The 18,752-nt window shown below is 37.3% G+C and overlaps 1 protein-coding gene across 2 annotated transcripts in view; it reads right to left on the bottom strand.

Moving 5' to 3' along the window:
• The window catches only part of LOC308515667 (E3 SUMO-protein ligase RanBP2), an 88,173-nt gene that overhangs the window by 17,961 nt on the left and 51,460 nt on the right, over positions 1 to 18,752 (bottom strand). The window contains exons 18-24 of one of the 2 annotated variants that reach the window (XM_081086185.1): positions 18,268 to 18,403; positions 14,907 to 15,001; positions 8,342 to 13,298; positions 7,645 to 7,722; positions 4,577 to 4,747; positions 3,876 to 3,968; positions 3,402 to 3,580 (exon numbers count right to left, since the gene is read on the bottom strand). In XM_081086185.1, coding sequence (XP_080942311.1) covers positions 3,402 to 3,580; positions 3,876 to 3,968; positions 4,577 to 4,747; positions 7,645 to 7,722; positions 8,342 to 13,298; positions 14,907 to 15,001; positions 18,268 to 18,403 — 5,709 coding nt within the window. The remainder of the gene's footprint in view (positions 1 to 3,401; positions 3,581 to 3,875; positions 3,969 to 4,576; positions 4,748 to 7,644; positions 7,723 to 8,341; positions 13,299 to 14,906; positions 15,002 to 18,267; positions 18,404 to 18,752) is intronic. The other variant, XM_081086184.1, reaches the window with a different exon arrangement.

The raw sequence follows: 18,752 nt of genomic DNA, 5'->3' as shown, positions 1-18,752 counted from the left end.
TGATCAGCCATTGCCTCTCTTTCTCTCCTGGTTTCGCCAGCAGCCATGCCTCTGTTTCTCTCCGGGCCTCCTCAGGGTCTGCTGATCAGCCCCACCTCTTTGATCAGGACCAGAGACAGGCCAACTGGCACAGAAAGCAACCAATCAGAACCAAATCTGAGTGAAGTGCCAGGAGCCCATGGCTGCCTAGGAGGCGGAGCTTTTGATGTTGACTGGCATAGAAACTGACCAATCAGAACCTAATCTGGGTGAAGTGTGAGGAGCCAATGGCTGCCTAGGAGGTGGAGCTTTTGACACTGGCATAGAAACCAACCAATCAGAACCTAATCTGGGTGAACTGCAAAGGCCGAACCTAAGGTGGGGGCTGAGGAGGAGTTGTAAGGGCAACAGCTGTTTGGTGTAAGGTGTAAGAAAGCAGTTCAATTTTTTCATGACCGGTTTGCTAGCATAGTGCATATGGCTGGCTATCAATTCAGATATAAGGGATTATGTGTTTTTGTTTGCCAAGAGCATCTCCTCCTGCTGAAAAAGACTCCCCCATCCCCGCCATTTAAGCAATCCTATCCTATATAATCTATCTATACTAATAAAAGGGTAATATGCTAATTAACCTGGTCGACCGGCCATCTTCCGGACGTCCGACTTCCTCCCAAACAAAGCCATGGTGGTGGGGGCCGAGGAAGAGGCAGTTAGGGGGAATAAGGCCAGCAGGAGAGGGCAGTTGGGGATGAGATCAGGCCGGCAGGGGAGGGGAGTTAGGGGCGATGAGGCAGGAAGAGGCAGTTGGGGCGATCAGGCCGACAGGGGAGGGAAGTTAGGGGTGACATCAGGCTGGCAGGGGAGGGCAGTTAGAGGTGATCAGGCAGAGGCAGTTGGGGCGGTCAGGCAGGCAGGCAGGTGAGTGGTTAGAAGCCAGCAGTCCCAGATTGCAAGAGGGATGTCCGACTGCCTGTTTAGGCCCGATACCACAGGGATCAGGCCTAAACCGGCAGTCGGACATCCCCCAGAAGGTCCCCGATTGGAAAGGATGCAGGCTGGGCTGAGGAATCACTCCCCCTCCCTACCCCCGTCCCCCCGGAATTTCATGCACCAGGCCCCTAGTTACTTATAATAGCCAAAAAGTGGAAACAAACCAGATGGCCACAACAGATGAACAGACAACTAAAACATGCTATTTTCCATATAATGGGATATCATCAACCATAGAAAATGAAATACAGATATATGTTGCAATGTGAATACCCCTAGAAACAAGTAAGTAAAAGAAGCATATACAAATGATAACATATTATGACCTATTCATAGGGAATCTCCAGCATAGGCAAATCTACAGTGACATAAAGTACAACTGTGGTTAACTAGAGCTACAGGAGTTGAGTGGAAATAAGAAAGGGTAGTGACTACCAAAGGTTACAAGATTCCTTTTTGTGATGATGAAAATTTCTAAAATTATTGTGGTTATGGTTGCACACCATGCGAATGTACTAAAAACCACTGAATTGTACACTTCAAAATTGTATCTGAATTGCATCGCAATAAACATAGGCGACATTACTTGGGGAATGGGTGTGCTTTAATTCAACTTCTAACACATGCCCTGAATGAAAAACTCCTGTTAGACAAAGCAAATTATTTATTTGTCTTGTTCAAAACTGTATCCCCAATCCTCAGTACAGTGCTAGCTCATAGTAAACTCTAAATACCATACATAGTCATTTTATGCCAGGGATGCATATCTGCAGAACTTTCATAATCCAATATGATTTATGCTGAGTGTGAAGTAGGAATAATGTATTCTAAAAGGATGGAAATCTACACCCATTATAACATGTTTTGACTATAATCATTTTTAGTTCTCTCTTTCATCTGTGTATCAAAAGGTCCTCTCCTGCAAAGTTATAATTTTATAGCATTTTTTTCAATCTTTTCAGTGACTTATTACATTTAACTCTGTAACAAAGATATTTTGGAAGAGTTCCTAGTTGCTACTTAATGAACATTATGATGTTACAAAATATTTTATAAGATTTTAAGTTATAAAATGTTTTGAAGTAATACATTAATCACCTCAAATAAAATATTTCAACAGCTATAGACAGCATGGTTGACAAAAAACTGAAAAAAGATATCAAATCCTTGTGTAACAAGCTTTGGCACCACAAGGTAGGAAAAGAATAAATAATGTACAATTCAGTCTGCACATCAACATTAAAATTATTTTCCAGTTTTATTTTTTAAGTTTTGTACATAAGAATGATGCACATTTATATTGCATTATTTTGCCCTAGCTGGTGTGGTCAGTTGGTTGGAGCACCGCCCCATACACCAAAGGGTGGCAGGTTTGATCCCCACATATGGGAGACAGACAATCCATCAGCCGATCCATCAATGTTTCTAGATTTTTTTCTCACAGTGATGGCCCTCCCCTCCCCTCCCCTCCTCTCCCCTCTCTTCTCCTCTCTCTCCCTCTCCCTCTCCTCTCCTCTCTTTAAATCTATAGATTTATTTAGCATAGAGGCTACTGATGCAAAAACTACCAAAAGAACTTCCACAAATAAATCTACTAGTCAAAAATGAGAAAGGGATGTCATTATATTAGCTGATGACCATTGTACTGATAAATTAAAACCTACTGAATAGTTGCCACATCCTAGGTGGACAACTGGAAAAAGCAGCCAACTAGAATCCTCAGTCACAGACTATGAAGGGTAGTAAATTTCTTAAAGACACAGACCATGTACTGGACCACATCTCTCTGTAGCTACAGATCCTTTAATTAAACCATTGCATTCATAACTAACTCCAGGACTTTATTTCACTTTACCTTTCCAACAATAAAACAGTATTACTTGAGGGGACAAGGACCATTCTGAATACATATCAATAGATTATAAAAAACTACTAGACAGGGACCTTCTCTTCCAATTTCTGTGAAATATAAATTAAAACACCAAGGTGTTGATAGTTACTCAAATTATCACTACATTTGAGCTAAGAAAGTAATCAAATCACGAAATTATTGAATAAGCAAGGTACAAAATAAGCCAAGGGAACTAGGTTTCAAATGCTGTATTTCCTATCCACTCTGCCCACCGTAGAATAAACTAACTTACATGAAAAATGAACCACTTAATACTGTTCTTGGTATTGTGGTAGGCATTCTTAGAAATATCTGCATAGTTTATGCCACCCCATTCCCCAAAACCGAACATACACAGAGGGGTGAACCTTTTTAGTCATCTATGAAAAGTCCACCTTCCCTAGACATAGTTGACTAAACTAGTAGATGCCTAATACGTTTGCTAGCCAAAACACATTATTACCATTTGGTAAGAACATTCTAGCTTATTGTATCAACAAAGCCAACTAAGCCAAAAGAAAAACAATGAAAGTGTCCTTACTTGGACTTCCTGAACTTTTTGAAGCTCTGATTGAAAGTCTTCCCCATTTCCATTGTCCTCATCGGTATCACTGCCGACTCCACAAAAAAATGTAGGTGGAAGTTTTAATGTATCTGCTTTTGCCTTCTCTTCAACTGTTGGTTTCTTTTCCCAAACAATAATGCATTCTTTCTCATTTTCTGAAAATCCCATACAACATGCGCAAAAGAAAGTTAAGATAAAAGTAGTTGAAGTACAACTATTTTACAATAATGGCCCAATTTTACAACAGACTCAGGTAACAAGACCTTTGTGCCAATGGAAAACAAGAACTAGCAGAACAGTATTTTTCACTTCATATTGTTTTAAAATACTTTAAATCACCACAGGCATATTACATAATAAAGTTGGTAATTACAAAAATAATCAAATTGGGAGGTTCCTTTCAAATAAAAGATTTTTTAAAAAACAATTAGTAATTTTAACTTTACATACCTGTTACACTTTTTTCTAATGGTTTATATTTTTCTGAGTCATCCAGATACAGTTTTCCATTAAGTTTCTTGACAGCTGTTTCAAAATCTTCATCTTAAAGTATAATTGATTTTATTAAATAAAAGAATTTCTAGTGTTTTCCTAGCCAGAAATCTAGAAATTATCTCTAACTTCAGACTTTTCCTTACTCCCCACATGCAAACAGTAATCATTTTGACAATCATATATCTCTAATGCACCTTCTGATAGAAATCTCACTGAAAACTCACCTCTTGTTTGAGCTGCTCTATTATCATTTTAGCTCATCTACCTATCTCCATGTCCCACAACCCAATCTTTTATACCACTATCCAAGTGGTTCTACTGAAACTTTTCTGTAGTCCCGCTTTAAAAAAACTCTGATATGGCACACAAACTTTTCTACAATCAAACCCGTCTGCCTCTAAAACTTTAAGGATATTATGATGGCTTTCAATTGCCTCAAAATGCCTGCCCTGCTCATGGTAGTCATTCAAAAAATGGTTACTTAATACATCATTACATCCACTGGCTATTTACACATACATTTAGGATAAACATCTATCTATCTGCAAGGACAGCAGTGAGGGTTCTAAGAGCAGGCTTAATATAAATTAACCACACCTCCCAATTACTAAGATTAGCATAAAAAGAATGCTTTTATAAAATAACAAAAGATTTACCATCCTCTTCTTCTTCGCTAACATAATCTGGTCTATTCTTATAGCAGAAGAAAGTTGGAGGAAGTTTAAGTTTGCTTGCAAGAGCTCTGTGCTCCGGAGTTGGGGTTAGCTCATATACAATAAGAACATCCTCATCTGAGGGAGGGTCTTCAGGCTTTATCTTCTCTTTTGCTATAACACAAGTCAAAAAAATTGATAAAGACAGGTGTTAAATCAGTATTAACATCAATATTCTAACTGAAAATAAAAACCATGGAACTTATCTGTAGGTTAAAATAGCATACTAGTAAAAGCACATATACTTTGATGTGGACAGAACTCTAAAATAGTAATTACAATCAGTAGTAGACAAAGATATAGAATTTAATGTTCTATCAAAAACCCTTAGTGAGCACAAAATCTATTTAAAAAACAAAAAAATCACCCTGGCCAGTGTGGCTCAGTTGGCTGTATTGTCCCATGTACCAAGAGGTCATGGGTTCAATTCCGTCAGGGAACATACCTAGGTAGCAGGTTCAATCCCCAGTTGGGGTACAAACAGGAGGCAACCAATTGATGTTTCTCTCTCTCACCCTTTCTCTCTCTCTAAAATCCATAAAAACATATCCACAGGTGAGAATTAAAAAAATAAAATCCTGCTTTTACTTACTGATCATTGAAAAAAAGTTATTATTAATGGCTATAATTTAAAAAGTGCTGCCATAACCATATTTGACATACACAATAGTTGGGCAAAATACGCATGCATTTTCAACAACTGAAAAAATTAAAGCATTCACAAGTAAAAACTAAGTGTAAATATAAAACTAGTGCAAGCCCTACTTTGATTAGCTGCCACAAGTAAAGTTAACAATTGCAAGATGGCAGGTGATTAGAGTTACATCCAGTTTTGAATGTTTCCAAAAATGATAATAGATAAAATTAAATAAAAACAGTTATCCTATAGGTAAGTAATACTAAATATTGTAAAAATTTAATATAATTACTATAGCTGAAAAACCAACAAGGACAACAACAAAAAAGGCAAAAATTAAAAAATGGAGAGAAAAGGAATTCTTCATACAATCTGCTCTGGTTTATAAAAAAGAATTTCTGCCCCTGGCCGGTGTCACTCAGTGGTTGGAGCGTCAGCCCATGGACCAAAGGGTCACAGGTTTGATTCCCAGTCAAGGGTACATACCTGGGTTGCAGGTTTGATCCCACGCCCGGGTCGGGGTAAGTGTCTGTGTGTGTGTCTGTCTCCCCCCCCTCCCCCCCCCACCACTCCTTCCTTCCTTTCCACTCTCTCTAAAAGTCAATGGAAAAAATGTCCTAGTGTAAGGATTAACAAAACAAAAAAAAGAATTTCTGGGCAAAGGATCTGATAAATGGTAAACAACTTATGAAGCATGCTCTGTACCAGGGGTCCTCAAACTATGGCCCGCGGGCCACATGCAAATACAAATATTGTATTTGTTCCCATTTTGTTTTTTTACTTCAAAATAAGATATGTGCAGTGTGCATCGGAATTTGTTCATAGTTTTTTTTTAAACTATAGTCCGGCCCTCCAACGGTCTGAGGGACAGTGAACTGGCCCCCTGTTTAAAAAGTTTGAGGACCCCTGTTCTGTACCAACTGGTACTGTCCAATATGGCAGCCGAGCCAGTGTGGCCATTAAGCAATTAAAATGTGTCCAAACTGAGATGTGCTACAAGTTTAAAATACACAGTGGATTTCATAGACTTGGCACCAAAAAGAAAAGAATATACCTCGTTTTGTTATATTGATTAGAATTTTAAATGTTACTTTGGATATAATGGGTTAAACTGAATAATTGTTAAAATTAATTTCATCTTTTCTCTTTGTTCACCTGTTTCTTTTTATTTTTAATATAGCTACTGGAAATTTTTATATTACACACATAGGCCATATTTATTTCTATGGGATGGCACTGATCTGGAGAACTAGAGCCCTTTAGCAACATTAAATTTGCCTTTCGCTCTCCTTCATTACAAAAATAGTAATTCCTAGCCAGGAATAGTACAAAACACCTTAAGAACAGATTCTTGTTCCAGTTCTGTTGTGAGCTAGTAAAGACAACTTGGGCATAATGAACAGCCCGCTGGGCCTTAGTTCCTCATGTTTTAGAGTCTTTGTCTCTAAGATCCTTTGGGACTCTGACGCACTCAAATTTGAAACAGAATAACACTGTTTGTCCTGAAGTAGCATATTGGTAAATTTGCATGTAGGCCAGGGATTCTTAACAGAGGGCCCAGAGTCTGTTAAGTATATATCCTTTACAGAAAAAAGCCAGACTTTTCACATAATTTCTCAAAGACTGCACACTTTAAAATAAAGCTTAAGAGTTGCTTTAGCTAGTAATAAAATGGACATAACCTTGTAACTGAAGACCTCAAAAATCAAGGATTGTCATTTTATCAATGTACTTGTTTGGCAACCTATAACACAGTTGCTAAAGCTATGTTATTAGACACTAATATGGAGTTTTCATTTCCCTAATTTGTGCCCTTGAAGGCCTTTAAGAGATTCCACTCTCTTTTATAAAAGATCTGTACTACATACATAACATACCAGGAATAACATCACAGGTGGATATTAAAAATGGACACACTTTCAAATACAATTAATTTTCTGAAACATGTCCAAAAAGAATGGCCCTAAGGGGACCCACTGTTTCATGTTGTATGCATGCTATTACCGTCACATGTTTGGATACAGGCTGACATTAGTGACTAAAGAAAAGGGTTAGTAAAATATAGGTCTTTATTAATCAAAATAAAAAATAAATAATGGAGTAATGAAGTACAAAGCAGTAAAAGGTAAAGACCTAATAGATCTCAAAATAATGTTATGCAATAGTGAGAAACATGACATCCAAGTACATTAAAAAATAGCATTAAATGGTATTATACCACCAGTCAAAAGTTACTTGCTTTTAAACTGACATTCTTTAACATGCACACTGTAGTGTTAAGTACTTAATTTCAAACAGCCACAGTTACTTTTCTAAAGTCTACCAGCTGCTAAAAAACTGCTGTCATCTCATACTGAGAATGCTCACTCTATACCTTTGTTCTCAGGCTGTGAGGAAGGAGTGCTGGTCCAAAAGGCCATTGGATTAGATTTAAAAAGACTAAAATTAAATCCTAGAAAATAAAGAGTATTTAATTTTTGAACATAATGAGAATCAAAGTGAATATGATGTTAAAATATAAAAAGCCAGAGTCCCTCAATTTAAGCCAATTTGGCCATTTTATATATTCTTTTATCCAAGAGGTTCATTCTTTGTTCATTTAATAGAGTGGCAAGACTAACTTACATAAAATGTGAGCATCTCAGTACCATGTTTTTTTGTTTTTCCTTTTGAGTGACAAGAAAATAACAGTAACTTAAAGAATGAATACTTAAGTAAAAAGACAGAAAACAGACTCAAGTTAATGTTCATGACTCAAGTACAAGTGACTAAAGTTCTGTACTGCATTGGGTTCATGTGCTCTGCCCTAAGTACGATATAAATATCTTCCAGTTATTCAAATCTCCAAACTTACACACATACTCTCTGTTACTGTTTGAATACTCACAGGTAAAATAATTTGGGGAGAAAAAATTTTGCACAAATGTGATTTAGCTGTTCACAAAGCACTGTGTTTATGACCCAATTTTTAGTAAAACATTAGTATCCTAAAAAGAGTCTGCATCAAGGTAAACATTAAAAAGAAAAATTCAAAATAAAATTTGCTTAATCTATTAAGACTAAGTGCTTACCCTTTTCTGGTGTCTTAAATGTGTAATTAGTTGAGAACTCTTCCTTTGGAAAAGCAGCAAAGAGATTTTGTACTTTGCCATCTGGAGACTGCTTAATATCAGAGTTCTTTGACTCTTCACAATTATTAGGTTCCACTTCTCTTTCAGATCCACTCTGAACTCCTGAACTAGTTTCACTGTTTTTTAAAGGTGCATTAAAACTAAATCCAAACAAAGACCCAGTAGCTGAACTGTTGCCAAATGTAAATGGTTTTGATTTTTCACTACCAAAAATGCTTTTAACAGATTCTGAACCAAATACAAACTTTGGAGGAGAAACTACTGCTTTAGTTGCTGTTTCAGATGTGCTAGACACATCTCCAACTTCTGAGGTTGCATCTGCTATATCGTCACCCTGAAGTAAATCTGTCCTCTCTTTTGTGGTTTCTTCTAATACAGCTACAGCAATTCTGCCACATGGTGACTCTCTGGGAGTTGTCGAAAAAGAAACATGAGGTGTTATCAAAGAATCTTTTTCTTGGGCTATTTTTGCTTCATCAAATATTTTCTTAAATGAGTCTGCAACATCCTGTAGTTTAAATCGAACAGCTAAATGTTCTACTTTTCGTTCTCCATCTGCAAAATCACATGCAGTCCACACCCACACTCTTTCTGTCCCTTTCATATTTTGCAAAGTCATATCTGGAGTTATTCTGTGATTGGCACAAAGTTTTAACACTTGGTCCCTTCTCATCACTATGCGAACTTGCTTATTATCATAATTCTGTAAAATTTTTATATCACCAATGCCTCTTTCTTTCCACTGACCAACATCTTTATCATATCTATAGAGTTTTGCTCTGTGACTAAAAACAACTTGTTCATTTTCCTCACCACTAGATACTTCAACTAGATCAGGCAAAGGTACAACAGGTTCAAAGTACTGTCCATCTCTCTCCTCTTCTTGAGTAACATCAGATTCTTCATCATTGCCAACTGTTGTCCCACTTTGATTCAACGAGGCAGGAGACTTAGATGGACTCAAAGCAGATTTAAAACTAAAGTTAAATCCTGTTGTTGACTCACCAAAACGGAAGAGATTTTTTCTCACAGGGCTACTTGCCAGTGGAGAAGCATGTACTGAGCTACTACTTACACTATCATCCAAAGCATCTTCCCTTAAATCATAGTTACTCCACTCTACTGTGGGTCCAGTGTTTTCAGGATTTGGCTTTGTGGTTATGTCTGAAACACTGACAGCACCTGCATCTGAATTCTTACTTTCTTCCTCAGTGACTTTTGTTTGATCATTTGTCAAAACTGTTTTGAAATCTTTCAGCCCACTCTTCATTTCTTCAGCTCTCTGTATTAATTTGGCAGCTCTCCCAGTATCCACCAACTTATGGGGAGTTTGAAGTGGTATATCTAATAAAAGTCGCTGGCATTCCTCAAATTTCTGCTTGAATTCTTCAGCAAGCTCTGGTGTTTTAAATTTTGCTGCCAGCTGCTCTAGTTTGGCATCACCATCAGAAAAATCACTAGCTAACCACATCCATGCTCTATCTGATCCAGATAAAGGCTTCAGGTTCATTGTAGTCGTTATCCAATGATTAGCACACACTTTTAGTACTTGCTCTCTTCGCATTAACATTCTTAGTTTGCCATTGACTTCATTTTTGAGAATTTTTAAGTTCCCCAAGCCCCTTTCTTTCCACTGACTTATCTCAGCATCAAATCTAAATAACTTTACCCGCTGTGAATAAAGAACTTTTTCATCTTCTTCTCCTGTTACAAGTTCTACTTTTTCAGGCATTTGTACTACTGGTTCAAAATGGATGTCATCACTGTCCTCAGTCTTATAGGCATCATCATCTTTCTCAAGGTCAGTAGAAGTGTCAGCTTTATCAGCCTTTTTACCACTTTGCAATGAGAATAATTTTTCTCCAGCACCTGAAAATCCCTTGAAATTAGGGTCTTTTTTGCCAAATTGAAATCCTTCTCCTGAAGTTGATTTTGCAAGATCTGCAAAGGTAAAAGTGCTTCCAGTTTGACCAAATATCACACCAGTATCATTCTTCTGACTGCTAACACCCTGAGCCTGAAAATCATTGTCATTTTCAAGTGGTTTTTCACTCTTCTTCTCTTGATTTCCCAGTTCCTGAATGCCAAATTTAAATCCATCAGCAAGCACAGGGATAGAAAAATTAAATCCTTCTATTGTTGAATTAGAGTCTGTATTAGAACTCTGAAATGTAAATGAAGGTGTATTTTCTTGATCCATATGCCCAAATTTAAATCCTTGTTCTGTGATGCCAAATTTAAAAGCTTTTTCTGAAAAGTTACTTTTAAATCCTGTTCCCACCTGATTTCCAGAAGAGTCACTTAACTTAGCTTTTGAGCCCAATGTGAAAGCTGAAGGTGCTTCCGGGTTAGGTTTATGAGTTGGTTTAGAGGCATCACAAGCCACACATTTTAAGGAAGAACTCTCATTTTGCACAAAGCAAACACTACAATCCCACTGTCCTTCCTTCTTGGTGAATATTCCTTCAAATCCACTCTTTGTGGCCTTGCTTGTCTCTGAAGAGGCAGATGCTGTAACAGCAGGAGTAGGCTGATTTTGTGCACTTGGATTCTGACAAGCAACACATTTGGTAGCACTTGCTTCATTTCGCACAAAGCAAACACTACAGTCCCACTGTCCTTCCTTCTTGGTGAACACTCCTTCAAATCCACTCTTTGTGACCTTGCTTGTCTCTGAAGAGGCAGGTGCTGAAACAGCAGGAGTAGGCTGATTTTTTGCACTTGGATTCTGACAAGCAACACATTTGGTAGCACTTGCTTCATTTCGCACAAAGCAAACACTACAATCCCACTGACCTTCCTTCTTGGTGAACACTCCTTCAAATCCACTCTTGGTGGCCTTGCTTGTCTCTGAAGTATTAAACTTAAAAGAGGCAGGTACTGGAACAGCTGAAGACACACTTGGTTTACCAGGATTATGACAGGCAGCACACTTTGCAGCATTTGCTTCATTTCGTACCAAGCATACACTGCAATCCCACTGTCCATCCTTTTTAGCAAACATGTCCTCAAATCCACTCTTTGGAGTTTTATTTATCTCTGAAGCACCAAACTTACAAGAAGCAGAGGCTGAAACAGTAGGTAAATTCTGTTTTCTTGAATTATCACAGGCAACACATCTTGAAGAGCTTCCTTCATTTTGTACCAAACACACACTGCAATCCCACTGTCCTTCCTTTACAGAAAAAACAGATCTGAAATCATTGTTAACAGACTTAGGAAGATCTCCCTGGCCAAATTTAAAGGAAGGTTGCTGAACAAATAAAGAGCCACTTTTGTTAGCAGACTTTGTATTCTGGCATGCAATGCATCTAGATACGGTAGGTTCGTTTCTCACTAAGCAAATACTACAATCCCAGTGACCTTCATTCTTTGGAATCATCAACGCAAACCTATCTGGAGTATTTTCTGGGCTAGTTTGAAGAGTGGGAATAGTTTCAACTAATGCTGGGCCAAGGAGCTCTTTATTGCTTGGGTTTAGATTCTGGCATGAAACACATTTCTTAGCAGTTGCAGCATTTTTTAATGAACAGCTGTTACAATGCCACCAAGACCCTTCCTTCTTTGCTACCTGAAATTCAAAATTCATGTTTCTTGCATCAGATTTGCAAATATCCTTGTTACCATGACTTGCAGGTTCTTTTACGATTCTCATAGCCTTATTTGTTGTGGTTACCTTTGCTCCTGAGGCTTTTAAAATATTCTGGGCCTCTTCAAACTTACACTTAAAAAGTGCTGCTTCCTCAGGAGTTTTGAATCTAATAGCAAGTTGTTCTGGTTTGGGGAACTCATCTGCATAATCAAGAGCATGCCATACAAAAGATCTGTCTGATCCAGCATTTGGTGTCAATTTCATATCTGGACTGATGTAATGATTTGCACATATTTTCAATACTTGCTCTCGTCTCATTAGAAGGCGAATTTTACCAGATGTTTTATGTCTTAGTATCTTTACATTGCCAATTCCACGTTCCTTCCATTCTTTGGACTCTGCATCAAAACGGAACAATTTTGCACGATTGCAAAAGAATTCTTCTTCATCTTCCTCACCAGTCTTTACTTCAATCTTATCAGGAAGAGGAACCACAGGCTCAAAGTGAGGGCCATCATCATCGTCATCACCATGGGCACTCCCTCCATCTGCTTCATGATTCTTGTTGGCTACCTCTGGAGCAGGTGTTCCAAACACTGATTTCCCTGGACCATGGAAAGTAAATATATCATCACTTCGACAAAAACCAGAGTTCTTTTGATTTGGGCCTATGTTTTCAGTGAATGAAATTCCAGGTACATTTTTACTTCCAAAATTGAATGTATTTCGAGATCCAATAGTTTGACTAGCTTTTGCTCCACTGTAACCATCTCCTTGCAAAGGTTTTTCTGAAGTCAAAAGACCTAAAAGGCTTTCGCTATTATTGTAAGTCATAGAAGGGGGCTGTGTCACAACCTGCGGTGAGGAAAACGTGAAATCGCCATCATTTGATTTGAAGTTGGAGTTAAATTTAAAAGGAGGTGGCTGTGTTGTATGTGCAGGTGCTGTCAAAGATGGCCTTATTCCTTCACCTGGCATGGGCTGAACAAAATTAGTTTTACCAAATTCTATAACCTTCGATTCTGCAGATCTTGAAGCATGAGCTGCAACTGGAGGTTTTGTGAAATAACCTGGTTCTGGCAAAGGTGGGTTTGTGCTTGTCTGTTGAATATTGTAATTAAAATAATCATCACCCCTAGGTGACAAAATTCCTGTGGCAGGAGACTCAAAACGCAGTGGAGGACCATACATCTCTTGAGAGAACATACAAGCAGATGTGCTTTGCACAGGTGGTGTGTGCATCTGTTGTGAATAGGCATAAATATGCTGTTGAGGTGGAAGCCTATTCATGCCATAAACTGGACCCTAAAAGAAAAAAAAAAGGTTAAATTTGTGTAAATTTGTACCTAAAAACTGTAAGTAACTACTAGATACAAACCAATTTTAACAAACCACAAACATAAGTATTGTAAGGTAAAGGTATCATTGGGTAATGTGGTGCATCATTAAGAGAAGATAGCATTACTACAAAGGTATTTACAATTATATTCCTTCTTGGCATATAATAAAAATTGTCTTAACTCATGACAGCATCTTAAAAACTTAATTCTCTAATACTTTCAACAATAAAGAATTTAAATTAAAAAAATTTAATTCTCCAATAAAAAAAATAAATGAATAGTATAAATATCTTCTTCTTTATTTATCAATGTGTCAAATGATGTTAACAATAATGATGATGATGATGATGGCCTTGGCTGGTGTGGTTCAGTTGGTTGAGCATTATCCCATGCACACGGAGAGGTCACTGGTTTGATTCCCGGTCAGGGGCACATGCCCATGTTGTGGGCTCAATTCCCAGTAGGGGACATGCAGGAGGCAGAAGATTGATGGTTTTCTCTCACTGATGTTTCTCTCTTTCTCTCTCTTTCTCTCTCTCTCTCCCCCCTTCCCCCTCCCTCTCTCTAAAATCCACACAAAATCGTATTTAAAAAATAATAATGACAAAGACTAGCAATTATCAAGCTGTTACTAATGTGCCAACTGAGCAATATTCTAAGTATTTTACATATATTAACTCATTTTAATATCCTCAAAAACCCTATGAATTAAGGCATTATTATCCTCATTTCACATATGAGGCAACTAATGTATAGAGAGGGTAAGACACTTGCCCAAGGTCACAATAAGCAGAAAAGCCAGGGCCCTCGCACTCAAACCCTCTGTCTTTAAGCTTCACATTCAACTACTATTGTAATATTGGGTCTTAGCTACTACATACCTGAACATGGTACTTTAGCAATAGGAGATTCTACTCCTATTTCTGCCAAAACAGAATGATGAAGAACCAACCACCACCACCCATTTAAACATATTCTAAACATTCAGTTATTATTACACTAGGGGAATGGTGCATGAAATTCGTGCGGGGGGCAGGGGGAGGGGGTGTCCCTCAGCCTAGCCTGCACCCTCTCCAATCTGGGACCCGTTGGGGGATGTCCGACTACCGGTTGGGATCAGGCCTAAACCGGCAGTCGGACATCCCTCTTGCAATCCAGGACCACTGGCTCCCAACCACTCACCTGCCTGCCTGACTAATCACCATTAATCACTCTGCCTGCCGACCTGCTCGCCCCCAATTGCCCCCCGCAACTGCCCACACCCAACTGCCCACACCTGCCAGCCTAATAGCCTCTAAACGCCTCTGCCTCAGCCCCGCCACCATGGCTTTGTCCGGAAGGACATCCGGAAGGTCTCCCGGAAGGTATCCTGGTCTAATTAGCATATTACCCTTTTATTAGTATAGATAAAAATAAGATGACTAGGAAGTATAACTTCTGTATCTGGAGAGAAATTTAAAATATATCTTGTGAGACTTAGAAGTTTTAATGTTGAACTACTTCTTGAATGTATTTGAAGTAAGCCTGAACAATTAAAAAGGAGATATTTATAAATGTGTAAATTATTTGTTACCTTTGTGGGAGTAACATTAGCTGCTGGTCTGAGAAGATACTGGGAATTATATGCTGGTGACTGACTATAATATACTGAAGTGCCAGTAGTTGCAACTAAAAAAAATAAAAGAAAACACTGTTAAAAAATATCTATACTACAGTTAAGACCATCTAGGCAAGAACTATAAATACAAAAGCAACAGAAATCAAAGAAAAGATTTAAAACTACATCAAAGTGTTTTTAATTTCTATATCAAAATATACCATAAAGATTATCAAATGATCAAATGACAAACTAGGAAAAACTGCTAAATATGACACATGAGATAAGAGCATGGTAGTAGTCAACAAGAATAAGCACCTCACAATAAACATCAAAAAAGCAAGAAGGAAGTAGCTGGTCAACTTTCCAAGAAAAAGTGGTATGATGTGAGCACATAGCCATGTTCCAACAATAGAAATATTGAGAACACACTAGTCACAGGAAGGGTTTAAGGCAGCGGTCGCCAACTGGTGGTCTGTGAAGTCCGAAAGGTTGGCAACCACTGGTTTAAGGAACCAAAATGTACCTGATGGCCCCAGGGCCATTTTTTGAAGTGAGCCTAGAAAATCTGCACAAGACAAGGTTGCATTTTCTAAACTCAAGCTTAGAATGTCCAGGTCAAAAATCACCTGATAATCCATGAAAAAGGATCTCATAAATAACATAAAATGTTTCTTGGGGTGAAGGTGGGGAGGACACATCATGACTGACACTCATTCCAATGTCCAAACTATTTCCTCCATCTGATCTGTTTTATGTGAGTTTTATCAGGAAATCAACAACTAGAAGACACTCGTACTGATGGCAAAACTACCAACAGTCATTTGCTTGATCTGTTTAATAAAAGTTTTACCAGAAAACAATACAACTTAAAGATTATTTTAGGCCTTTACATGAAAGAAGGAATAGAAATTGTGACTCAAGAGATGCTAAACTATTAATTCTGACAAGCACTGAAAAAGACCTAAAAAAAGCTAGCCAGACTAAAAAATTGCAGAGAAGCCCAAGACTGATTTTGGAAAACAAATGGAACTGCCTGGTGAACATGATTATTTTGAAATATTCTGGGGAGAAAATAGGCATAGAACAAGCTGATGGACATGAGCCAAGAATAATAAAGTATGAAATTTAGTGACCTTATCAATGACTAGTGACTGTTTAGTAAAAAAACAGCACCACACACATACACATACAACAACCAACTATTAAAGAGTTCTTATAAACCTATTACAAAAAGCACGAAGTGAAAAGGTAACTCAGGAAATATGAAAGATTATAAAGTGTTCAGCATGCCTAGTGACAGTATTTTTGTTCTTAAAAATTGGCTAAGGTTTTTATAATCTGATAATAATTAACACTAGGTAAGAATACAAAGAGAAGGGCATTAGTAGATGTCAGTGATAAGAGTGTAAACATGCATAGCTTTTCTGTAAGGCAATTTCCAAACACAGAAGCATTTTTAAAAGATGCTACAATCCTGGAAATGTGCCCACAGTATTACTTATAATAGCAAAAAGTAGAAATAACAAAAATAAGGGAATAAAATTTGCAGTACTTCTACATGATGGTATAGTACATTCATTAATGTATTTTCAAAAAATACTTAATAGCCACGTGCTCAGAACTTAAATATTTAAAAAACAGGCTAACTTATCTACATACATCATAACATAGTAAAGGTCTCATTAAAAATTCTTTATGTTTACAAAGAGAAAAGAGCAGAAGGAAATGCTCCAAGATGTTAATAGAAATCTTTGTGATATTGTTAGCTTTTCATTTTCTTTACATTGTTCAATACATCTTAATATTTCCTGTAAGTCTATTAATTATTTTTTAAATCATCTTACTTTCAAAAGACAAGATACATCTTGGTATATTTTTACTTTCATTAAGAAAAACAAATCTGTAAACACAGGAATGGGAATCAAGAGATTTGAACTCTGCTTTCGGGCCACAAAGCTGTTTTATGACCTTGTCAATTAGCCATTTGGGATCTCCCATTTTCTCACACATTTTATAGGGTAATTGCAAGAATAAATTGAGACAATTTGAATGTTATATTTACATTTGTTTAACAACCTTTTATGCCTGTACAAAAGAAATGGAAATTATGATCCAACAGATGCCAAATAATCAATTCAGACAGCACTCAAAAAGCCTTAGAAAAGGCTAGACAGTTTACTTATTCTCTCTGCACAAGACTCTATATAGTACACAGGGTTTTTAAGTAAGCAATGTTGAACTCTTGACATCTCATATATTTGTCTATGTAGAAGTGTACTGTTTATTTTACCTGCATTTAGAAGACACTGTCACAAGAGGATAGTGGGGCAACCTTAAGTATTGCCCCAAAAGACTATCATACACATGTACTAATATAAACTAGATTAAAGCATTCCAAATCTTTCCTGGGTTAAAACCAATTAAAAAAAAAAATACGTACTACTACCATTTCAGGAATCTGTCTCATGTAAAAGCAATCTATTTTTGACATCATTTCTGGGTGCCTGAGTGCAATGTAGCATACTGGCAAATGGCTTTAACGTTAGACCACTAGAGTTTAAACCCCAACTCTTTACCAATAATTACCTTATACAATAATGGATGAGTTACTTAACTTTTCTAAACCCATTTCCTCATCTATAAAATTAGGATTAGTAATAGTACCTACCACTCTGGGTTACTGTGATTAGCACTTCTGCACAGAGACAACCCACAGAAGATACTATTAATACCCTTTTGTTCATTAGTGTTTACTGTAAGAAAGCACCTAATACATACCCATACTTACACAAATGCTCACAATTACCATGTGAGTCAGGTATTATTATGTCCATGCTTTAAATAGACAAACTGGATCTGAGAGGTCAGTAAGTGATACAACACAACTTCAAAATCTAATATGGTCTAACCTCAAACTCCTTCCTTTTATGTATGACCATGGTATTTTAAAACAAGATTTCCTATTAATGTCATACCTCTGGTTATCTCATCAAAATAATTCCTGAGTTTTTAATTAGGCATATCTTAATGCATAATGATATCAATTAACATTTTTCAATTATAAGGAATACCTCTACCTCAATCTCAGCTCCTCTGACATGGGCATTAAAGGAATATTCTTTAAGCCTTTATATACACAGTATCAGATAAAGCTTATTTTGTTTCTGATTGGAGTTTTAAATATCTCAGTAAAACCAAAGACAGCTTAAGTAACATATAAGCAGACACATACACATATATGTAAACAAATATATGTACATAAGGTGGTTTCACAAGTGATCTATTTAAAGGAGAAGACACAGTGATTTACTAACATATCCAGATACCAACTCACCTGTTAATGGAGCCCCATGAAAAGTCTGTGACCCCTGATATCCATCAGGCACTGAATCTGGTCCATAACATTCTGTAGGCCAACGATGAGGGGACCCCAGGTTACTGCTATTTAGTTTCAATTCCTGCATTTCTTTCTGTTGGAAGAAGAAAAGAACAAAATTTTAAGCAATTCTATAATGCCAGAAACAGTGACGGAGCAAACAAATATTTTAAATAGCTGATGATGCCCTTTAAGAGACTCTACAGGCCAATAAGACAGCGGTTCTCAACCTGTGGGTCGCGACCCCTTTGGGGGTCGAACGACCCTTTCACAGGGGTCGCCAAAGACCATCGGAAAACACATATATAATTACATATTGTTTTTGTGATTAATCACTATGCTTTAATTATGTTCAACTTGTAACAATGAAAATACGTCTTGCATATCAGATATTTACATTACTATTTATAACAGTAGCAAAATTACAGTTATGAAGTAGCAAT

This window comes from Myotis nattereri (assembly GCF_964212035.1).
Source record: "Myotis nattereri genome assembly, chromosome: 3".
Taxonomy (NCBI): Eukaryota; Metazoa; Chordata; class Mammalia; order Chiroptera; family Vespertilionidae; genus Myotis; species Myotis nattereri.
Note: the sequence above shows the minus strand (reverse complement) of the source record. Positions and strands in the feature narration are given on the sequence as shown.